General features: G+C 40.1%; 2 protein-coding genes and 1 long non-coding RNA gene across 4 annotated transcripts; 2 read left to right on the top strand and 1 right to left on the bottom strand.

The window, feature by feature from the left end:
* The first annotated feature begins 725 nt into the window (after positions 1–725).
* Positions 726–9914, top strand: ei24 (EI24 autophagy associated transmembrane protein). Its single transcript, XM_046038987.1, has 11 exons — positions 726–876; positions 2593–2729; positions 3534–3679; positions 4903–4963; positions 6258–6324; positions 6409–6533; positions 7295–7414; positions 7711–7822; positions 7913–8024; positions 8314–8388; positions 8482–9914. The coding sequence occupies exons 2-11, from the start codon at positions 2688–2690 to the stop codon at positions 8642–8644; spliced, it is 1023 nt and encodes a 340-aa protein (XP_045894943.1). The 5' UTR covers positions 726–876; positions 2593–2687; the 3' UTR covers positions 8645–9914.
* Positions 6182–19690, bottom strand: LOC123962726. Its single transcript, XR_006823044.1, has 2 exons — positions 19509–19690; positions 6182–6554 (listed from the first exon to the last, which is right to left on the bottom strand). It is a non-coding gene; the product is annotated as an uncharacterized LOC123962726 (long non-coding RNA).
* On the top strand, positions 10575–23434 carry stt3a (STT3 oligosaccharyltransferase complex catalytic subunit A). 2 transcript variants are annotated; one of them, XM_046038984.1, is made up of 18 exons: positions 10575–10661; positions 11467–11587; positions 11681–11741; positions 11829–11950; positions 12093–12238; positions 14335–14425; positions 14517–14623; positions 14705–14869; positions 16048–16228; positions 16397–16552; positions 18571–18662; positions 18862–19017; positions 20888–21076; positions 21240–21356; positions 21434–21536; positions 21824–22012; positions 22349–22464; positions 23061–23434. In XM_046038984.1, exons 2-18 carry the CDS (start codon positions 11500–11502, stop codon positions 23097–23099), a joined length of 2118 nt encoding a protein of 705 aa, XP_045894940.1. In that variant the 5' UTR covers positions 10575–10661; positions 11467–11499; the 3' UTR covers positions 23100–23434. The 2 variants fall into 2 exon arrangements, with proteins under 2 accessions (XP_045894940.1, XP_045894939.1); XM_046038983.1 differs by lacking the exon at positions 10575–10661 and adding an exon at positions 10690–10829.

Below are 23434 nucleotides of genomic sequence, written 5' to 3'. Positions count from 1 at the left end.
TAACACACCTTATTAACAGGGTTTGGTTGTGTCCGTGTTACTCATCGGTCTAGCAAAAAAAGTAGGTGAAAATGACGAAATGACTTCCAATAGCCTATAATTATTTTCCAGATAGTAATATTGATTTATAAAAACATATCGTTTCTTCAAACACAAGAGTTCATGAAAATATAAACATACTTATGTTAACCATTTAAAGCTTATTATATCAGCATCTGTACAAGTGTAAAACAAACACAAAAAACCCCAATAAAAACAAAAACGAAAAAACAGCTGGTGACATTTTTTCTAAGCCTATATTTTCTATAGCCTATATTGCAGACATTAAAAAAAAAAAACAATCCAACAGATACAAATATCAAATATCAGAAAGGGCGAGACCCGACATAGGGACAAAACAAAAACAAAGCATCAATAAAGTCTTAATTATAGGGTATGTATACAGAATCTCACAAAAGTGAGTACACCGCTCACATTTTTGTAAATATTTGATTATCTTTATTATCCGATGCATATCTTTTCACATATATTGTGAGATAGTGTATATGTCAAGTGTCAACCATAGACTGTATAAAAATGTTAACTGAATGCATTTTGAATAACATAATGCAATCATACACAAACGTTTCCAATCGTTGTTTTAATGCGCAATTTCCCTCTTAAAAACAGTAATGAGGTTAACCAGACGTTCCCTTCCTCTCTCTTCCCCCTCCAATTAGCAGGACTACACTTCCCATGTTCCTCAGAAGTCGGAGCTTGCGCAATGTGTTTTCCACGGCCCTGGCCGCACGTAGTATCTACTGTTTTTGTTGTCACATTAAGAGGGCAAAAGAAATAATTAACGGAGTTAATATAACCCTGAGCGTGTCGCATGAGGTAAGGAAGACACCGCGGCTAACTGTGTGCTCTGTCTCTGACTTTACACGCTTGTTGAGATGCTGTCTTGACGATAAACCCAACAGTTAAAATAGTTGTTGAGGTGAACAGTTAGCTAGCAACACAGACAGACAAGCTAGCAGAGCACTAAACAAACAAACGAAAGTAAAAGATTGTGAGACCGGAGGCATCGTGCAGACCACACGAGCTTTATAAGTTCACATATGCGAGTGTTAAGACTTGTCGGCAGGCCAGACAGAGCCAGCAAACACTGACTGTTCGCTTTTGCATATGCGAGCTAACCCACTGAGTCAGCTTGCTAACGTTAACGCTAACTTGCACAAACAGTATGAGCTAGAGACGCTGGCTGAATTAACGTTTCACTTCCACCTTGGTACAAAACTTGTTTAATTAACAGAGTCTGTTTGGGAATACAGGTGACGTTGCTCTTGTTACTCATGCAGACAAACGCATTGGTTTGTTGATAAAGAAAGCGGATAATAGCGGCATTTATATTACACATACATTAGCTATTCTTCCCTACTTTCAGTTAGGTCAGCTAATAAGGTCAGATCCTGTTGGACCCCCTTTTTACACTTATCATGATCCTGTTTGTTCTACATTAAACTTTTAAATCCTAAAGGTCCATCTATAGTTTTCATAGTATCAAAGTCACTTTAGCATAGGGCTGGGCAATAAAACAATAATGATAATTATCGCAATATAATTTTCCTCAATATCAATATTATAAATGTTCAATATATCGTCAATAAATATTTGGTTTAATTCATTTGAATTTGAAATTATTTATTTTTCTATAAAAATATTTATTTTGTTGAGGAATAGGGACTGAAAAGATTTACTAATATTTGTTGAAAAAGATTTTATCAAAATAGTTTTGAATGTTCTGCCTCAGATTTGTTGTGATCCACTGTTTGTCACATTCTGACTATAAAGAAGAGTTTAACCACATAATTAACCATCTGGTTTCTTCAATTTTCACTCAGGAGCAAAAATCTGCCTTTAAGCTTAAGAAATAATGATTTGACATATCGTGATAATTATCGATATCGAATAATATGAAATGTTTTTATCATGATAACATTTTTGGCCATATCGCCCGGCCCTACTTTAGCATTATGTTTTATCTAACGTTGTGGGTTGATTGAGATATTATTTAGGAGTAAATTATAAAGTTGTCAAGGGGTTCCTTGGAGAATATAGTCTACGCTCTCCTTGGGCTCTAAATGTTGTTTGAGGCTTTTTAACTGTCTCCCCTTTTTAACGCAAGTTTTGACACAAAAACCCAGCAGATTTTATGAAGGAATACTGGTATCACCCTTGAAAAACACACATTGGTTGAACCCTCAAGTTACATCCGATGTAATATTCCACATATGGAAAAAGGTGCCAGCAAACAGCCTTAAGGCTAGAAGGGTTTTTCATTCCTTGAAGTAAAATAATAATACTGAAGGGTTTGAGCCTTGTGTAGGCACATGAAAAACTTAAATATGAAAATACCAAGATCACTATTTCTTAAAGTACTAAAGTTGATTATTTTAACAATAAAGCAGTCATGGGCGGGGTTGGGGGAATTAAGGTGACTATTACTGTTCAGATCTGCGTTTTAGAGGTTATTGTAAATTTCTAGACAAAGCTCCACCTGCTTGCTCTTGTGCCTCCTCATTTTGTTTCCTTGGTTTTTGGTTGTGGCAGGTTACTGGGTGAGCCCCTCCCTGCCATGAGAGCTGACCACCAGGTCACCAGCCCCCCCTCCTTCTGCAGTTGATGGATCTGCAGCTGGTCCAGAGATGACAGACAGCGTCAGGGCTTTCCTCCGTAATGTTGCGACGGTTAGCAAACACACACGCACTGTAGTCACACATAAGCTATGATACGAGGCACAAAGGTGTAGATCATTGACACAGTGAAACAGATCCATGCATTTCAACTAATGGACAGGCTTGTATACCAGGATATGACTTTTAATACCGTCAAAAATACAGACACTCCTCTTTCTATAAAATTGATACAGAGATGCTGTATTGAGATGATGTTATTGTAGTGTACCCCCTTAATGTAGGTGGGTGACGCCATGAGAACAACGCGACAATGCAATAACCCCCTTCACTTTTCCAGCAGTTGGTAAACAACACACACACGGGAGCTTTAGCTGCAGCCTTTATTCGCTGTCATCTCGTCCTCCAGCAAGAATATATGGATTAATAGTGCTTATTCTCTATCTGACCAATATTCTATGAGCCATAAGTATTTAAACCCAGTAAGGCTTGTCTAAGTAGGCTAATTGCATATTAGACACACAACATTGTAGGCTAGACAATGCCGTACATGCTACAAGGACTTCTATGGTAAGCAGTTCAGCTTTGTGATTTTTCTTTTCTTTTTAATACAAATAGTGTCATATACTGTATATACCCTGGTGAAATGTCAGAAAGGTATGAAAACATTACTACTAATGGACCCATTTAGCTTTATTTTGAAATAGAAGAGACATACATTCACTTGCTACTTTGTTAGGTACACCTATATAGAAAGGTGTAATATTTTGTCATCCTCATATCTCTGTAAATGCAGTGGGGAATTTTTCTATGTCAAGTTAGAAACAAACACATTCTCTCTCGATGTGGGTTCTTTAGGGGATCAAGGACTCCATATTGGGGATTGGAACAATCTCTAAGCTGGATGCCCGCATCCAGCAGAAAAGAGAAGAGCAGCGGAGGAGAAGGGCCAGCGGGGCCCTGGCACAGAGACGGGCACAGAGTGAGGAGCGCAAACCGGACAAGTAAGTCAGAAGAAAAACTTTATCTTACCTAGCCAGAGCCATCATTGCTATTTATGAGCTTTTAAAAAAAAGCTGGAAATGCAAGCCCCTCAGGTAAGTGCTGAACTCAGCTCAACCAAATCGCATTTCTCTATATTCTCATATTACTGTGAATAATGAAAATAACTTTGTGAAGGTGTAAATAACAACATGTTTATTTGGAGCAGGTATGGATCTATGCAGCTCTAATATCTCCTCATTTCAATAGACCTGCCAACTGTTACATAACTGTAAATAAAAACCATTGTTCCAAATACCTTCAGTGCAAGCACAAACATGGTAACAGCATCCATTAACTTGTCTTACTCTGGTTACGTAGTAGAAGTGAAATTAAAGAGGTAGTATTATGCTTTTTGGCTTTTTCCCTCTCCTTTAGTGAGTTATATACCTTTTATGTGCATGTAATAGGTTTGCAAAGTGAAAAAGCCCAATGTCCAGCCCAAAGGGAGTTCCCATCTCCCACAGAAAACTCTGCTCTGATCTGCCTGAAAACAACTCGTTTGTAGTCCAAACGAGTAATCCCTGTGACGTCACAGGGATGAAAGCTAAATGCGCCTCATATAACTCTCGCCAAGCGGCGACTCCAACACGCCCTCAAAAACAGGTGGAAAAACAGTGAGCTGCAGCACACACCTCTCCTCTCCCTTCCAAACACCATCTACCCTCCAGGCAGTCAGTGGACATAAAGTTGTTACTGTGATGTAGAGACAGAGCTCAGTTAAAACTTTATGGATGAAAGATACTTTTGTTACAGATTAATAACTCACCACTCTGAAACTCTTGCTCCAGTCCATGTTGCTAAGCTGGTCGGCAACATGTCCAGCTGAACCGAAGCTGTTTACCGTCTTCTCACTGACCTGCCTTTCTCTGCTTCTGATTGGCTAGTAGTCCTTAACTAGGAAATGCGCATGTGCAACTCCCAACAAAGATCATTTAGAGACAAGATGTATCACTCCATAGCTAAAACGAAGCCTTCAACACAGGGTGAAAAGAGGAGCTGCAGCAATGTGCAAAAATATGGCGTTTCTTTTTTAATTAAACAATGTAAACCTGTTCTGGTACAACCCATAAATAAGATTATGAAACTTAAAATGAGCATAATACCACCTCTTTAAAGTGAAACCAAACTATAATTTCAATATTTAGCAGTGATGGACATTGTCATTATTTATTCTCTCTTTTAGTGAACCCAAAGTAGCCAGCAGGATTTTTCAGTGCTGTGCCTGGAATGGAGGAGTGTTCTGGGTAAGATATTCACCTAGTGTTACAGCCTTGTCACTCACAGACTACTGAATACTACAGCAATAATACAGCTGCAGGTTTTGAGTGTCTGTGGCACTGCTGCTTCTGGATGGTAGTTTTCTTAGCCGTGTGTTGTCCCAAAGTTATTGTTTAGCTTCTGGACAATTTTGTCGGACAAGTTGTTCTTCTTGTACAACCCTGTTTCCTAAAAAGTTTGCATGCTGTATAAAATGTAAATAAAAACAAAATGTGATGATGTGCAAAACTCACCCCATATTTTATTGAAAATAACACAAAGACAACTTATCAAATGTTGAAACTGAGAAATGTGTGTTTTTGGAAAATGATAAGCCCATTTTGAATTTGATGCAAGCAACACAATTCAAAAAAGTTGGGACAGGGTCATATTTACCACTCTGCAGCATCACCAGCATATGTTGCTCCAAAACCTGTATATATTGTTCATCATTAGTGGTGCAGGTTACCCATGGCATGTGCACTAATGCACCCCTATACCATCATAACAAGCCTGGAGGACGTCTATGATTTCCAAACAGAATTTCAAATTTTGACTCGTCAGACCACAGGACAGTTTTCCACTTTGCCTCGTCCATCTTAAATAAGTTGGGGTCCACAGAAGGCGGCAGCATTTCTGGATCTGGTGCATGTTAGAGTTACAACTTTGTGAAATTTGTGGATGCGGTGACGAGCTGTGTTCACAGACGATGGTTTTTGGAAGTGTTCCTCAGCCCATGCAGTGATGTCCGCTACAGAATCCTGTCTGTTTTTGATGCAGTGCCGTCTGAGGCCCGAAGGTCACGGCCATCCAATGTTGGTTTTCAGCCTTGACCCTTGTGTACAGAGATTTCTTCTATAAGTTGTCTTTGTGTTGTTTTTTTTTAACTTAATATGGGGTTTCAATGTTTTGCACATCATCACGGTTTGTTTTTATTTACATTTTACACAGTGTGACAACTTTTTTGGAAACAGGGTTGTAAAGATTAGCTAAAGACATGATCTCTCAGATAACCAACTCTGCTACACCTATGTTGTTTGGCCGCTAATCCTTTGGGTGATGTCTGCAGATACCAGAAATTTTTTTTTAAATGTATATTATATAAATGCTTTTACGTCTTTTTCTATTTGATTTTAATTTCCAGATTGTGTCATTTTTAAGGTTGATGTAACCTTTAATGTCCCTGAAACAATCAAAGCCAAATACCAGATTTTAAAAATCGTATTATATGTGGGAGCATGGCTTAAAGAGTAACTCAAGCATTTCATTTTCTCTCTCCAGCTCAGTCTGTTTCTCTTCTACCGGGTGTTTATTCCACTGCTGCAGACTCTAACAGCAAAAATCATTGGTACGTATGGCCACTTGTTATTCCGGGGCAGGTTCACTGGCTTGACGAACCTGTCAGTCAATAAGCTGTCTTCCTTTGCTCCAGGTGACCCCTCCCTCCATGGCAGCGTGTGGTCCTGGTTAGAGTTCATCCTGACCTCTGTCTTCAGTGCTCTCTGGGTTCTCCCTCTGTTCGTCCTCAGCAAGATAGTCAACGCCATCTGGTTCCAGGTTAGACCCTGCTTTTCTAGTCTGTAATGATGTGATGATGCAACATTAGGTGGCCTTACAATCTATTACAGAGTCTGACATACCATAAAGTTATCAAAATTGCATCCTTTTTAGGGTCTTAATGGGTTTGGTGACATGTTGTTTAAGTCTGCATAATGTATCTATTATATTGTCCCTGTAATATGACTTGTTGTAATAGAGATTTCAGTAAAATACAACTGATGTCAAAAATCAAGTCCATTGTCCCTGTGCAATGTTTCAAACAGATCCTTTAACAAAAATACACCAATAAAAGGAGGGTATCCCCTGTAGATCTAGATGGAATTGAGCTGAAGTCAGAACATTCAGTTGAACTCCTGTGAATTAAAATTCACAAAAGACTACCAGCTGGTCAAAACAAGGTATGAGGCAAGAGGCATCGCTGAAGGGCTTTTGTTATGAAGCATCTGCAGGACGCAGCAGCTGTCAGGACACAACAGTACTGAATACATACACTTTTATTTTTTATTTTCATTCTCTCCATTTTTATTTTTAGCACTTACCTGTTTTATCATGTAGCACATTGGGATTTGTGTAAATATAAAGTGCATTACAAATTAAATGTATTATTATTATAATATTTAAATATTGTTAAAAGACATCTGTGTTCCAAAGTTTGTGTTTGTGTGTCTGCGTGTTTTTTTTCTGGTGAAAGCATCTATTAATTAGTTTGTTACAGTTTGACACAGATATATATGTCAGCGTGTTATTCTCTGTTGCAGGATATAGCTGACCTAGCATTTGAAGTATCTGGATGTAAAGCACAGCCGTTCCCCAGTGTCAGTAAGATCATCGCGGATATGCTCTTTAACCTCCTCCTCCAGGCACTCTTCCTCATTCAGGTACAATTTTGCCGACTGATACCTTGTTTTTCGTCATTTCATTCCTAGACTTAAGGCAATTCAGAAAGTGTTCTGAATATATAAAAAGCTTCATGGCGTCACACTGGGTGGGGTTGTTTTTTTTTTTTATTGTTTTGGAAAGTGGTAAAGAGGGCTGTTGTTATAGCTTGATCTGCATTGATTTCTGACAAATAAAACAAAATCTCTACTCTCTAAGTTAAAGCTAATGCGATGATAATGCACACATGTCTCTCTCTTGTTGAATAAAATCGCATTGTGTATTCTGATGGTCTTAGGGAATGATTGTTAGCCTCTTCCCCATCGATGCCATTGGACAGATGGTTAGCCTCCTCCACATGTCTCTGCTCTACTCCCTGTACTGCTTTGAGTATCGCTGGTTCAACCATGGTGAGGTGCATTACATTCTACACCCAAACTAAATAAACTGGATTGAATGGAGAACTCAAACAGAAATGTGGCTGGTTATGTTTGTTTGAGGCATTGAGATGCACCAACGGCTGTCCAATATTGAGAGGAACTGGCCCTATTACTTCGGCTTTGGTTTGCCCATGGCTCTGCTGACCGCTCTGCCCTCCTCATACATCATCAGGTAAGACTTGAAATTCTTGATTAATCAAGAAAATAACTGACAGATTTGTTAACATTGATACCAACTTGATACTACTTCAGTATACGCCAAAATATATTTGTGAGATGGTAATAAGGCAAACAAAATGTTATAACAAAGTTAATGGAGATGTGTGTCTATGAATATTTTGCTAGGCTTCGTTGCTTGTCCAAATACATTGGATGAAAGAGGGGCTCTTTTTTTAACTCTGGAAGGCATACCTCCGGTTGTCTGTGGTCTGACGTGTCCTTGTTCTTTCTTTTCTACCTAGTGGCTGCTTGTTCTCCATCCTCTTCCCTCTATTCATCATCAGCGCTAATGAGGCCAAGACGCCAACAAAGCTGTAGTGAGTGTGAAATAAAGACAATAGTTTACCTCAAAAAATATTTTCTTTCAATGCATGGCTCACTGCTCACGTTTGTGTGTTCCACTCTGTCAGCCACTTCCAGCTGCGTCTCTTCTCCCTGGTTGTGATGATCAGCAACAAGCTTTTCCACAAGACGGTCCACCTGCAGTCCTCCCTGACATCGTCCACTTCCTCTGAGAGGCTGTCATCCCCCCACACCTCCCCGACCCGCCAGAGACCGCTGCCCACCCAATGATGGATCCACTTGAAGGAGACAGGAAAGCAGTAGCTTCACTCAATGCAGTTTCCCTTAATGAAGACGATAAGTGGTTTAGGACAAAGGGTTTACATGTTTTTATCTAATTTCTGGCCCTTTGGTTATTCTTTTGCAGCACCCACCAGACACGTTTTTAGTGTGACACAAAAATCGACTTCCCTGTGCCTCACACTCGTAACACATTATACACTCTTACGCTCTTGACTTGTTTTCTTTTGTGAATTTTCATTCACTGATTTTTCTTTTCTTTTTTTGGATAATGTGCCATTTGAGTGACTCTTTGTTTATAAATAACAACACAAGAAATGATGTAGTTTTAATATGTTTAAGCAAACGTGTGACTAAAGAAGGATTTTTTTAACTTTGGAAGGGCTTGTTCGCATCCAGAAGGAAAGCACGGTCTTGTTTTTACCTACACTACATGTTTTCTTGATATTGCAAGTCACATTCCTTCCTCACAGGTTGAATGCTTTCTTGCACATGGATGTTTCTCTGTCAAAATATAGTGTCCTAGCAGTTCCAGGAATAACCTTGTGTAGTTGAAAAGGGAGGCTTTTTTATCCTGTAAGAGCTTTGTTTTTAGTAGAATAGACAAATCAGTTCAAGAGCTGCTATAAAAAGGATTGGTGACATTTTAGTAACGGAAACCAAATAACAAAGTCACTCTTGCCGTGTGTTGACTAAAGGTTTGTCTGGCGTCTCATCCCAAATTAAAATCTCACCCCAGTGTCTGATGAGATGTACATGTTGGAAATCACAGGGTGACACCAGCAAAGGAAAAGCTGCCTAAGCATTTTCAGCCCGTGTGAATTTAGTAGGTGAGATGACACTGCCAAACTGCTGCATCTATGTTTTGTTTATTTCACTTCAACCACTAAACTCTGTAATAAAGGATGGAGTCTTTATGTCTTAACAAATGGGCGATCAGCCTTGACCTGCTTGCTCTAGTTTTCCCACAGAGCGCTGAAACAAATACAATTGGTCCCTACAGATCATTGGCTGTTTGGTTTTAGTGCTGTAAATATAATAATACATCCTGAATGTTCAACCAGAAGCCCACCACCACGCAACGACCCAGTCACCAACTTTATTTCACTCATCAGAGCTCATGGCCATGAGGAAAGGCCATGATTTTTGAAATAGTGTGCAATTATTGTAAGCAGAGATAGTGTTTGTGCAGACTGATATATGTGATTGAGGTTTTGTAAAAGTAATACGTCTAATTTCAATAAAATTGGTCTGTATTCAATATTTTGATCACTGTCTTTGGGGTTTTGCTACCATGGAGAAGACGAGACAGGACATTCCAAACTCAGTGATAAGATGAGCATGAAGAAGATGGCAGTTTTTGAGAAATAATCTAGTGGTCACATTGAAACTAGTAACTGCAGAGGGATGTGGAATGTTGTTTTACCCTTAGGACAAACAGACAGCAGATCACTTATTTTTGCAAATGAGCAGCTGTAACGATGCAATATAAAATATATATATATATATATATATATATATATATAAATGTATTATTATTTTTCTCCACTCATAGTTTACATTGAACAACCTATGTAGTGGAGCTTGTTCCATGTCCAAACAGGAGACAGATTAACAAAGGAAAAATGTTAGGACTGCATACTTTTATACAGTATACTGCCCTTTAGCTTGTAAATGGCGGTGTCAATGTTATATTGTTACAATGTTGTTAACAGTTATTACATGTTTCTGTTTTGACTGGCTTCATCACTGAAATGATTTTGTATTGAGAGTTTTGCGCCAGTAGGGGACGACACGTTGCCTTTCCTCACTAAGGACACGTCACTACACTACAGCGGCAAGGCAGGGAACCAAAGGTGAATGACAGCCAAGAAACCAATCAGATTTATGTCGGGTAACTGTTGACTGACGCTCAACCAATAAACGTGCACGGTGGCGTGGTGTGGGCGGGACTAGTTCACAGTGAAGGTTGTGTGAGAATAGTGTATGAGTAGCAGGAGCGGAGCGGGTGAGTGTTAATGAGCACTAAATATTAAACCTGGTAGCTCATTTAGGAGCACTAATTGTTATTTAAGGCTGTTGTCCGGCTGCCATATATAAAGGAGTAGCAGATATTTCCAAAATAAGTTAGAGGGGGGTCGCGGCGCAAGAGTGCACATTATACAGCAGCTAGCAGGTTAGCATTGCTAGCTAGTCACACTTTTAACTGGATGAAAGCCGCATCAACACTAGCCGGCCTGATGCTGACTGGCTATAAGATGCTGTATAATCTATAACAATGCTTGTATTTATTTTAAATGTGAACACGATGCGTGTTAATGGCTAGTTAACAAATGTTGGCTGCTGTTCATTTCCTGGCTCTGTGGTGTTAGAAAGGTTGGTTAACTGTCAGCATGCAGGAGGCTTGCTCAGATAGTAACTTAACGTTACTGCAAAAAGTTAGCATTGATTAGAGCGCTGTTGAGCTCGGTGGTTTGGGGTTTTCGCTTCGGTAAAACTTCCAAAATCTGAAGAAAACGGGCACAAATTCCTGCAGAAGTTTTCCAGAGTGGGTGCTTCCTGGTTCCTGACGCCACAGCTTAGTGCGTGGCCTTATCTGGTTGGACTGGACATGGCAGTTGACTCTTAGTTGGAAGACTTTTTGATTTCTTTTTCTGAGCATCTGGCTTGGTTAAAACCTGACCTAGAAAAGATTTTCTTATTTTGCAGGATGTTTATCTAAAACTGAAAATTATAGCAGGCAATTTTGGACTTGTCTCCACAGTCCTCCTATGGGTTCCTCTAAGTCTTACAATGTGTCTTCCTCCCATTAGGTAGTACGGTGAGCTGTCCCTAACCTCGCCAAAATGACCAAGCTGGGCTTCCTGCGTTTGTCCTATGAGAAACAGGACACACTGCTGAAGCTGCTCATCCTGTCTATGGCCGCTGTCCTCTGTGAGTTCTCTAATGCCATTGCCTACAACATTGTCTCCCTAATACTAAAAACAAACGTAATACATTGATCCATGCGCTTTTCCTTCTCTTCAGCATTCTCCACCAGACTCTTTTCCGTCTTGAGGTTTGAAAGTGTCATCCATGAGTTTGATCCGTAAGTGCTACTTGTGTCGTGGTTGTTTCCTAGATAGAGTAGATTTCCCTCCTTTAAAGTAATGTCTCGCCTCCATCTCACCTTCAGGTACTTCAACTACCGTACCACCCGCTTCCTGGCAGAAGAAGGGTTTTATAAGTTTCACAACTGGTTTGACGACAGGGCATGGTATCCTCTGGGGAGGATCATTGGTGGCACCATTTATCCAGGTAGGAATCATAAACTATTAGAGAGCAGTAAGAGTAGATGAGTGTGGGCTTAAACTTCATTCTGGCCTATATTTTATTTTTATTTTTTTAATATAAAAAGTATACAAGTTCAAATCTTGTCTCCCGCTCTTTTCTCTTACAGGACTGATGATCACCTCTGCCGTCCTGTACCATGTCCTACATTTTTTCCACATCACCATTGACATCCGTAATGTCTGTGTCTTCCTGGCTCCCTTGTTCTCTTCCTTCACGTCCATAGTCACCTACCACTTTACCAAGGAGTTAAAGGTAAAAAATCACAAGATACACAAGAAACTGTCATTTAAGGTTATAAACTCTTAATATATTAAAATGCAAAGATGTTTTTCTGTTAGGCGGCACTCTAGTGATTTTAGCTTTGCACTTTTATTAAAAGGGGGGACCCCGGGGTCAGACAAAAAAAGTGAAAGTGACTAAATCAAAGCAGCAGAGTCTGAGATATCTTTACTTGTTGTTTATAGTGTGGGTTAAGTTCTATTGGTACAACTTAATAGTGTGTTTCGTTAGTAAATGCCCACAGATTCTAAACTCCATGTCACCAGTTAGTAAATGAGGCTCTGGGGCCTTTACTACAAAGCAAGTTCAACATACCCGGGATATCTTTATCGTTATCAGGCTTCTCTAACCCTAACAAAGTCAACTCAGGGTTTCCCAATCCAGCCATGAGTGCGAACATGGACAAGTCTACTGGTTGCAGAGCGGCATATTTTACAAACAAGCACAAACTGTAATATTAGGCAAATACAACCGTCTGAAGTGACTGCAGCTGATACATGGAGCAAGATAGAAAATGGAGACGGTGTGAATGCCAAAGTTAACAGATATATACTATGAATATGTTGCTTAAGTGTGTTCTTATGTTGTGTATGACAATTTTGGAATTATTCATTCAGCTCGGCTGTGTTGGCGGCTTTTCAACATTAAAGGAGACCCATTATACTGCATTTCCAGTCCTATATTGTAGATCTGTGACTCCTGTATAGCAGCTTTGCATGATTCAAAGTAAAAAAATAAATTAAAAAAATTCTATCTTATACTGGCCCTTCATGTAGGCCCTCATTTCAGCCTCTGTCTGAAACAAGCTGTAGATGCTCCTGTCTCAAAGCCCGCTGTCTTCTGATTGGCCAAGACCTGAAGCATGTACCAGGGGCGAGTTCAATCTCAAAACGTTTTGCACAGGTTTGCAATGTTTTTGGATTGAATGTTCCGCAACGGGCATCGAGGTATGTTTTGTCCCGTTTGGTGGGCACCAATCGGCTGCGATAAGTTTGTAAACACAATGTAAAAAAAGGCAGGAAAATGCAGTGCACCTGCATACACAACAGGGTGTTCGAGGATGAGTGAACAGACTTGGGAGCAAATTTAAAAAAAAAATTTTTAAATCTAAAACACAATTCAAAGCAGTAGGCTTACTGTCAGATCTTAAAAGTAGGCCTTTAAGTCTCTGTAGGATGATAGGCTTTACAAAGGTTTCTCAGCATCACAGCAGCAAACATAAAAGCAGCCTATAAAACAGTCTGTGGGATCTCCTATGGATGATGATGTCATTTTCCAAGAGAGCTGATTGGTCAGTAGGTGGCGTTTTTATGGAGTAGATCTCGGAGCAGGTTAGCCGTTCAGCATAAGTTACCATGGCAATTTCCCCCTGGTAAGAAGTGAACCACTTTTGTGGTACTGAAAACCCAGGGTTAACCCGAAGTTATCTGGATAAGCTCAAATCCTCTTTCGTGGTACAGGCGCCATGAGTCTTGAGTCCTGTCGGAGTTAGACAACTGATTTCACAGATTAAATTAGACTTTGTCTTCAGGGGGGAAATTCTTTTTCACAACACTGTACATCAACATTATCCTCCCCACATATAATTTCCCAACAAATGTTCACCAAGTGAAAGCAAGACTCCTAGTGTCCTCATTGAGAGACCTTGTTCAGGCTTTTACCAAAACAAGCCCTTCTGTGCCTCAGGGACCTGTACCTGCACCAGAGGGTAGTAGATCGAAGTGGCGATTTAGTGGGGGTGTGCTAATGTTCTTTTAATGCGTATGATGGCCTTACAGTTCTGAGAGGTTGGGCGTGGGCAGACCTATTATCCTGGCAGCAGTATTGGTTGTTATTGTCAATTTGATCTGGTTTGTAACAGCAAGCATGCCAGGTTGACTGGCGTGGAGTGCCCCCTTTTTTTTTTTTTTTTTAGAATTTTATTAGTAGCCTTACTGGAAGGTGCCACCCTTAGATGAGGACGTTTTTCTGTTGAATGTTGTGTATGCGTTTTTATATGCTTTAATTAATAGAACATCAAGAAGTATGAACTTACACCCTATTGCCACTAAATGCCTTTGCCTTTGTAGGATGCAGGCGCTGGGCTTCTGGCTGCTGCCATGATTGCAGTGGTGCCTGGTTATATCTCTCGTTCTGTTGCTGGCTCCTATGATAATGAAGGTATACACCTGATGTGCAAAACAGTGCTATTTAAAGATCACATCACAAAAAACAGTTTGTTAATGAAATGCCTCTGTGCTGTCCTAATCAGGTATTGCCATCTTCTGTATGCTGTTGACCTATTACATGTGGATCAAGGCTGTCAAAACTGGGTCTGTGTACTGGTCAGCCATATGCGCACTGGCCTACTTCTACATGGTGAGGAGATCTAAAAATGTATTTGTTTTACGGAGTTAATTCAGAGTTTCCAGAGACCTGATCAGGTGTTTGTGTTACTAGGTTTCATCTTGGGGTGGCTACGTGTTCCTGATCAACCTTATCCCCCTCCACGTCCTGGTTCTGATGCTCACAGGCCGATTCTCTCACCGCATCTATGTGGCTTACTGCACAGTCTACTGTCTGGGAACCATCCTTTCCATGCAGATCTCTTTTGTTGGTTTCCAGGTAAGATGGAAAAAGTACTATCATATGTCACATGGGTTACTCTGGTCGTGCCTCGACTTTAAAATCATTTCAGACTAGGGATGCAACGAACAGATTTTGTTGGAACGATTATAGTCTGAGGAATAATCATGGTTTCATGATTATCACAATTATTATGAATTAATTAATTTCACAACACTAGTAATGACTTAAGTAGATTTTTTAAAAATATTTAATTACATTAACAATTATATTTCTATAATATGTAAGTAGAGGAATATTAACTTTATCCCCAGGGGAAATGGTTATTATTAAGGAGGGGAATAAACTGAACTGTTACTGTCTTCAACTGTCATAGATACAAGTTTTAGTGAATGATAGAAAGAAATTGAGACATCTCATGCAGTGTTATTAATAACTTAAACACAGGTAGTCATGGAAGTGTGTATGGTCCTGATGTTTTGTTAGTGTTTCACACCTGGCAATGGGCCTCATAGTGCAGCGGTGCTGTTTTTGCAGTGAAAGCTTACACCTGCTTTGTTTGTTTACGTTGCACCGGAAGCTCGACTCTCACCGCTACAGCATCGATTGTGACACGTTTATATTTAATTACCTACCAACTTGCCACGTTATTTAACTCAGTTATTATGTATTACCTTTACTTGGATGTGCAAAGCTGGGTGGTGATCCCTGCAGGTGCTGCATCAAATTTAATGTAGCAGGAAACCTTTTAACGGCAAGTTTTTGAACGGGTGATCCGTCATCTCCAGTAACGCCCTGGTCAGTCTTGGTGTACCCGGAATGCTCCGACTTCAGACGTTTCTTTGGTGGAAATGAAGCGTCACATTTTTGGTCCCTCTGCCATAGTTTAGCCAGTGTACAGTAGTTGCCTCCATGTATCTGATAAGCACGGCACTTTAAGCTGGTGCACCGCTTGTGTAAGTTTGTTTTCGTTTCGTGCAACAGAAACACTCAGTGTAGCGGAGCCTTTACGATTAATTAAAGCGCGGTTAATAGTGAAATCCGGTAATCGGTGCATCCCTATTTCAGACATGGGGTCCAGAAAAGAAAGACATCTTGCCTGATTTGTCTAGGTCAGTCATCATCTAGGCCAAAGAAGATACAAAAGTCCGATCGTGAAAAAGACGTTTCGCTGTGTTTTGAGTTCACCTGACTGTCTCTCTTCTCTCATATACCAGCCGGTGCAGTCATCAGAGCACATGGCAGCCTTTGGCATGTTTGGCTTGTGCCAGATTCATGCCTTTGTGGACTACCTGCGCAGCAAACTCAATGCCCAGCAATTTGAAGTGCTGTTCAAGAGCGTCATCTCCTTGGTGGGCTTCGTCCTGCTGTCTGTGGGCACTGTTCTCATGCTGACTGGTAAGAGATGACAAGATGTGCAAGTTGATACATTGGCAAGGTAGTGGATTGAGGGGGGAGGGGGGGACTTTTTTTAAAGTTTGCTTCACCTTTTCCTTTCTTTTCAATGAGAAACTCATAAGTTGTTTTGCTTTGGACCCTGACTGACCAAAAGTATATTTCTCTCAGGTAAGATCTCTCCGTGGACTGGTCGTTTCTACTCCCTGCTGGACCCCTCCTATGCCAAGAATAACATTCCCATCATCGCCTCAGTCTCTGAGCACCAGCCCACAACCTGGTCCTCATACTACTTTGACCTCCAGCTGCTGGTTTTTATGTTCCCAGGTAAGTCAGGGTGTCTGTGGGGTCTTAAAAGGTAATAAATCAATTTTCCAAAATTTAAGGCCATTAAAAAGTATTAAAGTCTTAATCACCATTTAACAAGATATTTTAAAGATATTTTTTTTTTTCAATGAGAAAGTCCTGTTTGTCCAAAAGTTTGTTTGCTAAAATAGTAGGTGAATGTATTTATTTGTAATGCATAGCCAAAAATACCAGACAGGCAGTCAGTAGCGACTGTGTGAGTTGTTTATGTAACGTTAGGCGCAGGGATCTACCGTGTGCCTATTTCACTCTTAAATGGTCCAAAAAAAATAGATCTGTGCGAAACGGGAAAATGATTTATGAGTACAACCAACCGTAACCTCACACCCTGCCGGACCCGCAATGCTTATTGTCCATAACCTAGTCGGAGTGGCGATCAGGAGTAACGGGATTAACCCGGTTGGCTGGTGTTGTGCCGAATTCTGCCTACCTGCCGAGAATTGCATGGATGCAAATCTTGGCAGGTAGCCTACAAAACCTGATCTGCCGAATTATGCATCCACCTCTTTGGGTCCTTCTCAGACACTTTGCTGTGCTCATTGATTATCACCACATTTATTTACTGAATGTCAAGGAATGGTACTTCTACTAAGTGTATTAAAATATTAAAGACTCTAAATGTTCATAAAATATATACTTCGAATCATTTATCACCATTGATGAATCCCACAAAGAATATTACAGCGTTTAAAATCATTATTTGGAGGTGCATACAATTCTCGGCAGGCAGGCAAAACTCAGCATAACACCGGTCGCTCTATGGCCACTTGAACGGCCCCGTTCCTGAAAAACAAGAGTGAGATGCGCTACCAGCAGCTGAATCGGTAAGACAACAGGGAAAATTCAAGGAGCGTGGGGGTTTGGCTAATGTGATGATGCTCTCGTCAGTGTCACTTTTTTTTTGTGAACAGATCAGTCACAGCCTGGATGGAGCGGGATTTAAAAAAAAAAAAAAAAAAAAAAAAGCTTTATGTGCTGCAACACACTTTATAAATGTTGAACTCAGTGTTCTGCATAAACGGTTATGATTATTGACGAGTTAGTAGCCTGCCCAAAATCAAGGTTAGAGACTATCATGTAGCCTAGAGCATTTTTCTTGTACAAAGTTAATGAATAAAAAAACAAACCCAAACTGAAACGGCTGTAATTTCAATTAATATTATACTAGTGGTAAGTTATATACTATTATATAAAATAATATTGAATATAGTAACATAATGAATATATTAGTATCAGCCTTACAGTTTACTATTAAATTAACAACATACTTTCAGTTTAATGTTATACTAATCCAGTCATTTAGACTAGTTCCTCCTCCAGGTAGTGCTTGTGCTTGTCCTACAGTGCCTACACTACTTACATTATTCATCACTCAGTTCTCTTCATCTTTGTTCCCTCCTGGCCTGTTTGATTTTTGTTGTATTGATCAAGTGGTCGATGAAAGTTATCACACATTTCATTGCAGGCAAGCTCACATTATCTAGTTTAAACCAACTAAAACACAAAATGGCACTGTTTCACATGATTTGCTGTAATGTTACGTACATAAACGACATAGCTTATGTAAGACAGTTGCTTTTCGCAGGAAATCTGACCAGTCCTTCACATAGAGAACTGTTGGCCCATACAGGCTGTTATAGGCAGCTGAGAAAGTTGGAGAATGCCTCAATTTTTAGGTGGCGTTACAACCTGATGACATAGGCAATAAATATGTTATTAATATATTTAAATTCCTTTTAAAACCTCAAATGTCCCTTTTTAAAGGTGTGTGGCTGATTTAATCAGTTACAGGTCTTTAAAAAGGTATTGAATTTTACTTCAGGATTCCTGTGTATATACCCTGTAAGTGTACAATCAGCAGAAACACGCAGAGTAACAAGGTTTATAGTGGATGACTCCATCGTTCATGCAAAAGACGCACACAGCTTACTGTGTTCTTGTTGGGTTTTGACTGACCGTTACCTTCACTTTCCTTGCAGTTGGTCTTTACTACTGTTTCAACAACCTGTCAGATGCCAGGATCTTTATCATCATGTATGGGGTCACCAGCATGTACTTCTCAGCTGTGATGGTACGTCCTGTATATTACTGTATAATACTCTCCAAAGAGCTGTTTTATTTGTTTGCTTTTGGGGTTTGTCACGTTTCAACAGTGTCAGCATTCACCATTACTGAAGTAAATGGAAAAATGTGTATTAAGGAAAGTGGATTTGCACCTACTTTATACATCAAATGGGTTAATAAACTGCTTTTGTGCGTTGTCTTCTCAGGTGCGTCTCATGTTGGTGCTGGCTCCCGTCATGTGCATCCTGTCAGGCATTGGTGTGTCCCAGGTGCTAACCACTTACATGAAGAATTTGGATGTCAGCCGGCCAGACAAGAAGAGCAAGAAGCAGCAGGACGCCACCTACCCCATCAAAAATGAGGTAGGAGGTCTGGAAGACTGTAGACACACCCTCTAACAGCCACAATAGCACTCTGAAGCAGTCTTTTGTCATCATTAGTCATTTTGTATACCATGCACATGTTTGTACATGAAACATAATTAGATTCAGACTGGTTAAAATGCAACATATTGATCCATTACCTGCAGGGGGCTTGAAAACAATGACAGGATTGAGATGTCACTATTTAGCCAGACAAAATAATTCCTGCCAATTCTAGATAATACTTCCATGACATCTATCTCACTTAACTGCAGTACATGTAACGTTGGTTCTCAATCACGTTTTCCTAAGAGTGAATAATTATGTTTTGTTTTACAAGATTTGTCTGGAGCTCTTCCACCGCCACCCACAATTAATGCATATTTTTTCCAGCTGCAAGCACACATGGCAAATTGCAACCGGACAGAGCATTACCGCCAAATTAGCCCAATGATGGCTTCTATTCGACAATAGCATAGTGTATAACTTACATTTTCATTGTGCTGTGTTCTCCAGAGCACCCGCTGCAGCTTTCCTCTTCTGCTACGTAGCCAAAAAGGCGATGATTTGAGGATGAGAAAGTGTCCAGTGTTCCACACTTTTTGACTATCATTATACCATCTGGGCACTCGGAGAGCACTGCATTTGCCATAACCCACTTGTACACTTTCGATTTCCACCATCGCTATGGTTATCTGGCTTATCTGTAGTAAGTGATGTTTCAAACAACTCTGCTGTGAAGAATGCAGGAGGACACCGTAGTAACGTTGCATGAGCTTCTTCTAATTGTGACACCCCTAATAATAAGCATGAAAGAATACAAATTGAGACACAGCATAGGTCTTGCTTTGTGCATTGCATTCATACTCCAGTGTGAACACACTACATACTCAAAACCTGCTGTATGTAGTGTGGATTTGGAACACAGCCTGTACATTTCCTTTTTAAATATGTTTCACAAAAAACTTTTTAGAGGGAAATGTTATTTCTTACTCCACCACATTGACACATGACAGCTACATTACTGGCTGTTTTTCAGATTAAGATTTTGCGTGAAAACATGATCCATATGAAAAGCTCAAAAACACAATGCAGTGTTAAAGATTAAGTGATTCCCAACCTTCTCTAGTCTAGTCGGGCCCCCCGTCACGTTTCATGTGAGATGTTCCTCAGTTGTTGTAGTTCCAATCAGACATTTCCCCTCTAAAATTCTTATTATTTAAATAACTGTTTGAGGCCCAAAAGAGGTCAAATCTAATATATCACAAAAAGAGAGAGAAGATTAGAAAGTAGTCCAATTAATGTGTATGGCTTTGTGTAGCTGTGTGTCATCTCATCTTTTATCTTATGACCCTTTTAGAGGGAACCCCGACCCCTTAGTTTGGATTAAACTACTTAACTGTATATAAAGTTGGTTTAGAGTAGTTCCACCTTGAGCAGCTACAACTGTAATATGCTAACATTTTATATGTTAGCATATTACGTTAGCATATGTGTTATATCAGTCACAGAAAAGTACTTTTTCCTTAATACTTTAAACCTGCAGAGCGGAACCTTTGTCTCCCCCTCCTGACAGTGAGAGTAATTACTCAACACTATCCTTACATGCTTCTGACGTTTAGCCGTCTTCATACATACATGCTGCTGTTGCAAGAGGACTTTTACAGGCCTGTTTTTACATTGTGATATTTCTGCTTGAAAGTCTCTGTTGTGCACATGTTCTCTCTCATTGAAAGAATCATTTGAGAGGAGTGTTTTTTTTTTTTTCCCCTAAGCAATGTTTTTGTTTCAGTTCTGTGAATAAAAGCAGGGATGGTCCCAGTCAGAAGAGTAAAACCTGATGACATCCTGTGTTGCATATTCCTACCAGGTTGCCAGTGGGATGATTCTGGTCATGGCCTTCTTCCTCATTACATACACCTTCCACTCTACATGGGTGACCAGCGAAGCCTACTCCTCTCCCTCGATAGTCTTGTCGGCACGTGGAGGTGACGGGAGCCGTATCATCTTTGATGACTTCAGAGAGGCCTACTACTGGCTCCGCCACAACACTCCTGAGGTCAGTCATATACGAAGAAAGAATACGTAACCCAGTAAGGTGTTCTTAACTAGGGTTTTGGATGATCTGAATTGTAGACAGATTGTGGTTATGGGTTATTCCCCACCATAGTCATTGATCAAGGGGCTTCCACTTAGTTATTTGATTTATATTTTGTTTCCAGGATGCTAAAGTCATGTCGTGGTGGGATTATGGCTATCAGATAACGGCCATGGCTAATCGAACCATTCTAGTGGACAACAACACATGGAACAACACACACATCTCCAGAGTTGGACAGGTGAGCTGGGTAACCTTCAGGGTTATTCTGTTAATCGTGTTTTTAACGTGCTGCTGACGGGGCTGCTTGTTCTACAGGCCATGGCATCCACAGAGGAGAGAGCCTATGAGATTATGAGGGAGCTGGATGTCAGCTATGTCTTGGTTATCTTTGGAGGACTGACGGGCTATTCTTCAGATGGTACGTCCCAATTATCAGTAGAGTCAGTACAGAACTTACAACACCGTGGCTTTTAATAAAGCTTGACTTGAACATGCACGTCTACAGACAGTTGGATTTAACAGTCTGTTTGCAAAGCTTAAGCTATGCTATTTGAATGTTACCCTCACATGTAATGGCATTTCATGCGATTGTGTGTAAAACCAACTTTGTAACTGATGTCACAGAAAGTAAAGTAAAGGAATAAGACACATTGGAATGCAATTTTAGCACCACTTGTCTAATTTATTTATTTGTCTGCATCACAGACATCAATAAGTTTCTGTGGATGGTCCGTATTGGGGGAAGCACAGACACAGGCAAACACATCAAGGAGCACGACTACTACACTCCCACTGGAGAGTTCAGAGTGGACCGCGAGGGCTCGCCTGTCCTGCTCAACTGCCTGATGTACAAGATGTGCTACTATCGCTTCGGACAGGTCTACACAGAGGCCAGTGAGTAACTCTACAGCCTAGTGTGATCTGTCATCATGCATGACCTGCTGTTACCTTGCAATCAATTTGTGAATGACCCACATGTAAGCATTTTTTAAAATGAGTTTAGTATGATTAATGAGGCAGCTCCTTCATTTATGGCACTCGATATTTTACGAGTTAGACAGAAATGTTAACAGAAACCATGGAGCAAGACTTTGAACAGGACAGCCAATGGATACTGATCAGCTTCTCTCAGCAGACGAGACATTGAGTGATGGATAAATATTGATGTTGCTGGTCTTTCTCATTAAATATGATTGCACAGCCTCTTTTGTACTATAATCTTCTCTGCAGAGCGCCCACCTGGTTATGACAGAGTGAGGAATGCTGAGATTGGAAACAAAGACTTCGAGCTGGACGTGTTGGAAGAGGCCTACACAACAGAGCACTGGCTGGTTAGGATATACAAGGTAAAATGGCTGACTTTCTCTGTAGCCTTGTCTTTGACATATTGTCCTTTATATCAGTTGATAAGGATTGTTGGAACCCTAAAATAGTTTGCTGGTCTAGATCAGATCTTCTGAAACCATTTCTTTAGGAAATCAAAGTTTTAGACATGACCGATTGAGGGGAAACTTGAACAGAAGGGTAAACTACATTTCTATCAGCTAAACCTGGAAGAAGAGCTGCAACAATTAGTCTATTGACAGAAATCTAATCCACAACTATTTTGAATTTTTTTGGAAGAAACATTTTTCAAGCAAATGTTTCTTGGTCTTAAATTTAAGTGAATGTCTTTAGGTTTTGAACTATTGGCTAGAAAAAAGAACATTACAACATCACCCTGGGCTCTAGAAAATTGTGGTTGTATTTGTCACTGTTTTAATGTTCTGGAGGCCAAATCGATCTATTAAACAATCTGAAATAAAAATTGTTACAGCTCTACCTGGAATACATTTAAAATTAGACTGAGAATTTCTGAAGTCTGAGGTTGGCTTATTCTTGTGTTTAACAAGGCTGCCTTTCAACATATCTTTCTAACCAAGTCTTGTATTCCATCTCTTAGGTGAAAGATCTGGACAACCGGGGTCTTTCAAGGACATAAAACCTTCAGACAGCAGTAAAAACAGCCTTTTAGCACACAGCACTGAACACCTTCCTGTGGTCTGCAGATGAGTTGGAAAAGAGTACTTTTTATACTTTTGGTTTGGGGGAAGAAAATTGCATCTGAGATTTTGTTTAGGTTTTTGTGGACGATTTTCATTTTTTCTTTTTTTGTTAATGAAATGTCTCATCTGGGATCAGAGGGAGCTGGTGTCAAAACGTCCAGTCTGAGGTCAGAATTGTAATTCACCATGAAGCAGTCGAAAGAAAGCAGTGTTCATTCGGGAGCGTGTTGGATTTTTACAATGTGATCAATTAAAGTGGGATTGAACGTGA

This window comes from Micropterus dolomieu, linkage group LG23 (assembly GCF_021292245.1).
Source record: "Micropterus dolomieu isolate WLL.071019.BEF.003 ecotype Adirondacks linkage group LG23, ASM2129224v1, whole genome shotgun sequence".
NCBI lineage: Eukaryota > Metazoa > Chordata > Actinopteri > Centrarchiformes > Centrarchidae > Micropterus > Micropterus dolomieu.
This window is presented reverse-complemented; position numbering and strand designations above follow the sequence as displayed.

What these genes read in the sequence shown, in the direction of transcription:
- stt3a (XM_046038984.1), top strand. Translation starts at nt 11,500, where the DNA reads ATGACCAAGCTGGGCTTCCTGCGTTTGTCCTATGAGAAACAGGACACA. An exon ending in GTCATCCATGAGTTTGATCC is followed by an intron (nt 11,742 to 11,828) that starts GTAAGTGCTACT and finishes TCTCACCTTCAG; the next exon opens with GTACTTCAACTACCGTACCA. An exon ending in TGGTGGCACCATTTATCCAG is followed by an intron (nt 11,951 to 12,092) that starts GTAGGAATCATA and finishes TTTCTCTTACAG; the next exon opens with GACTGATGATCACCTCTGCC.
- ei24 (XM_046038987.1), top strand. Translation starts at nt 2,688, where the DNA reads ATGACAGACAGCGTCAGGGCTTTCCTCCGTAATGTTGCGACG. An exon ending in GGAATGGAGGAGTGTTCTGG is followed by an intron (nt 4,964 to 6,257) that starts GTAAGATATTCA and finishes TTCTCTCTCCAG; the next exon opens with CTCAGTCTGTTTCTCTTCTA. An exon ending in AGGCACTCTTCCTCATTCAG is followed by an intron (nt 7,415 to 7,710) that starts GTACAATTTTGC and finishes TGATGGTCTTAG; the next exon opens with GGAATGATTGTTAGCCTCTT.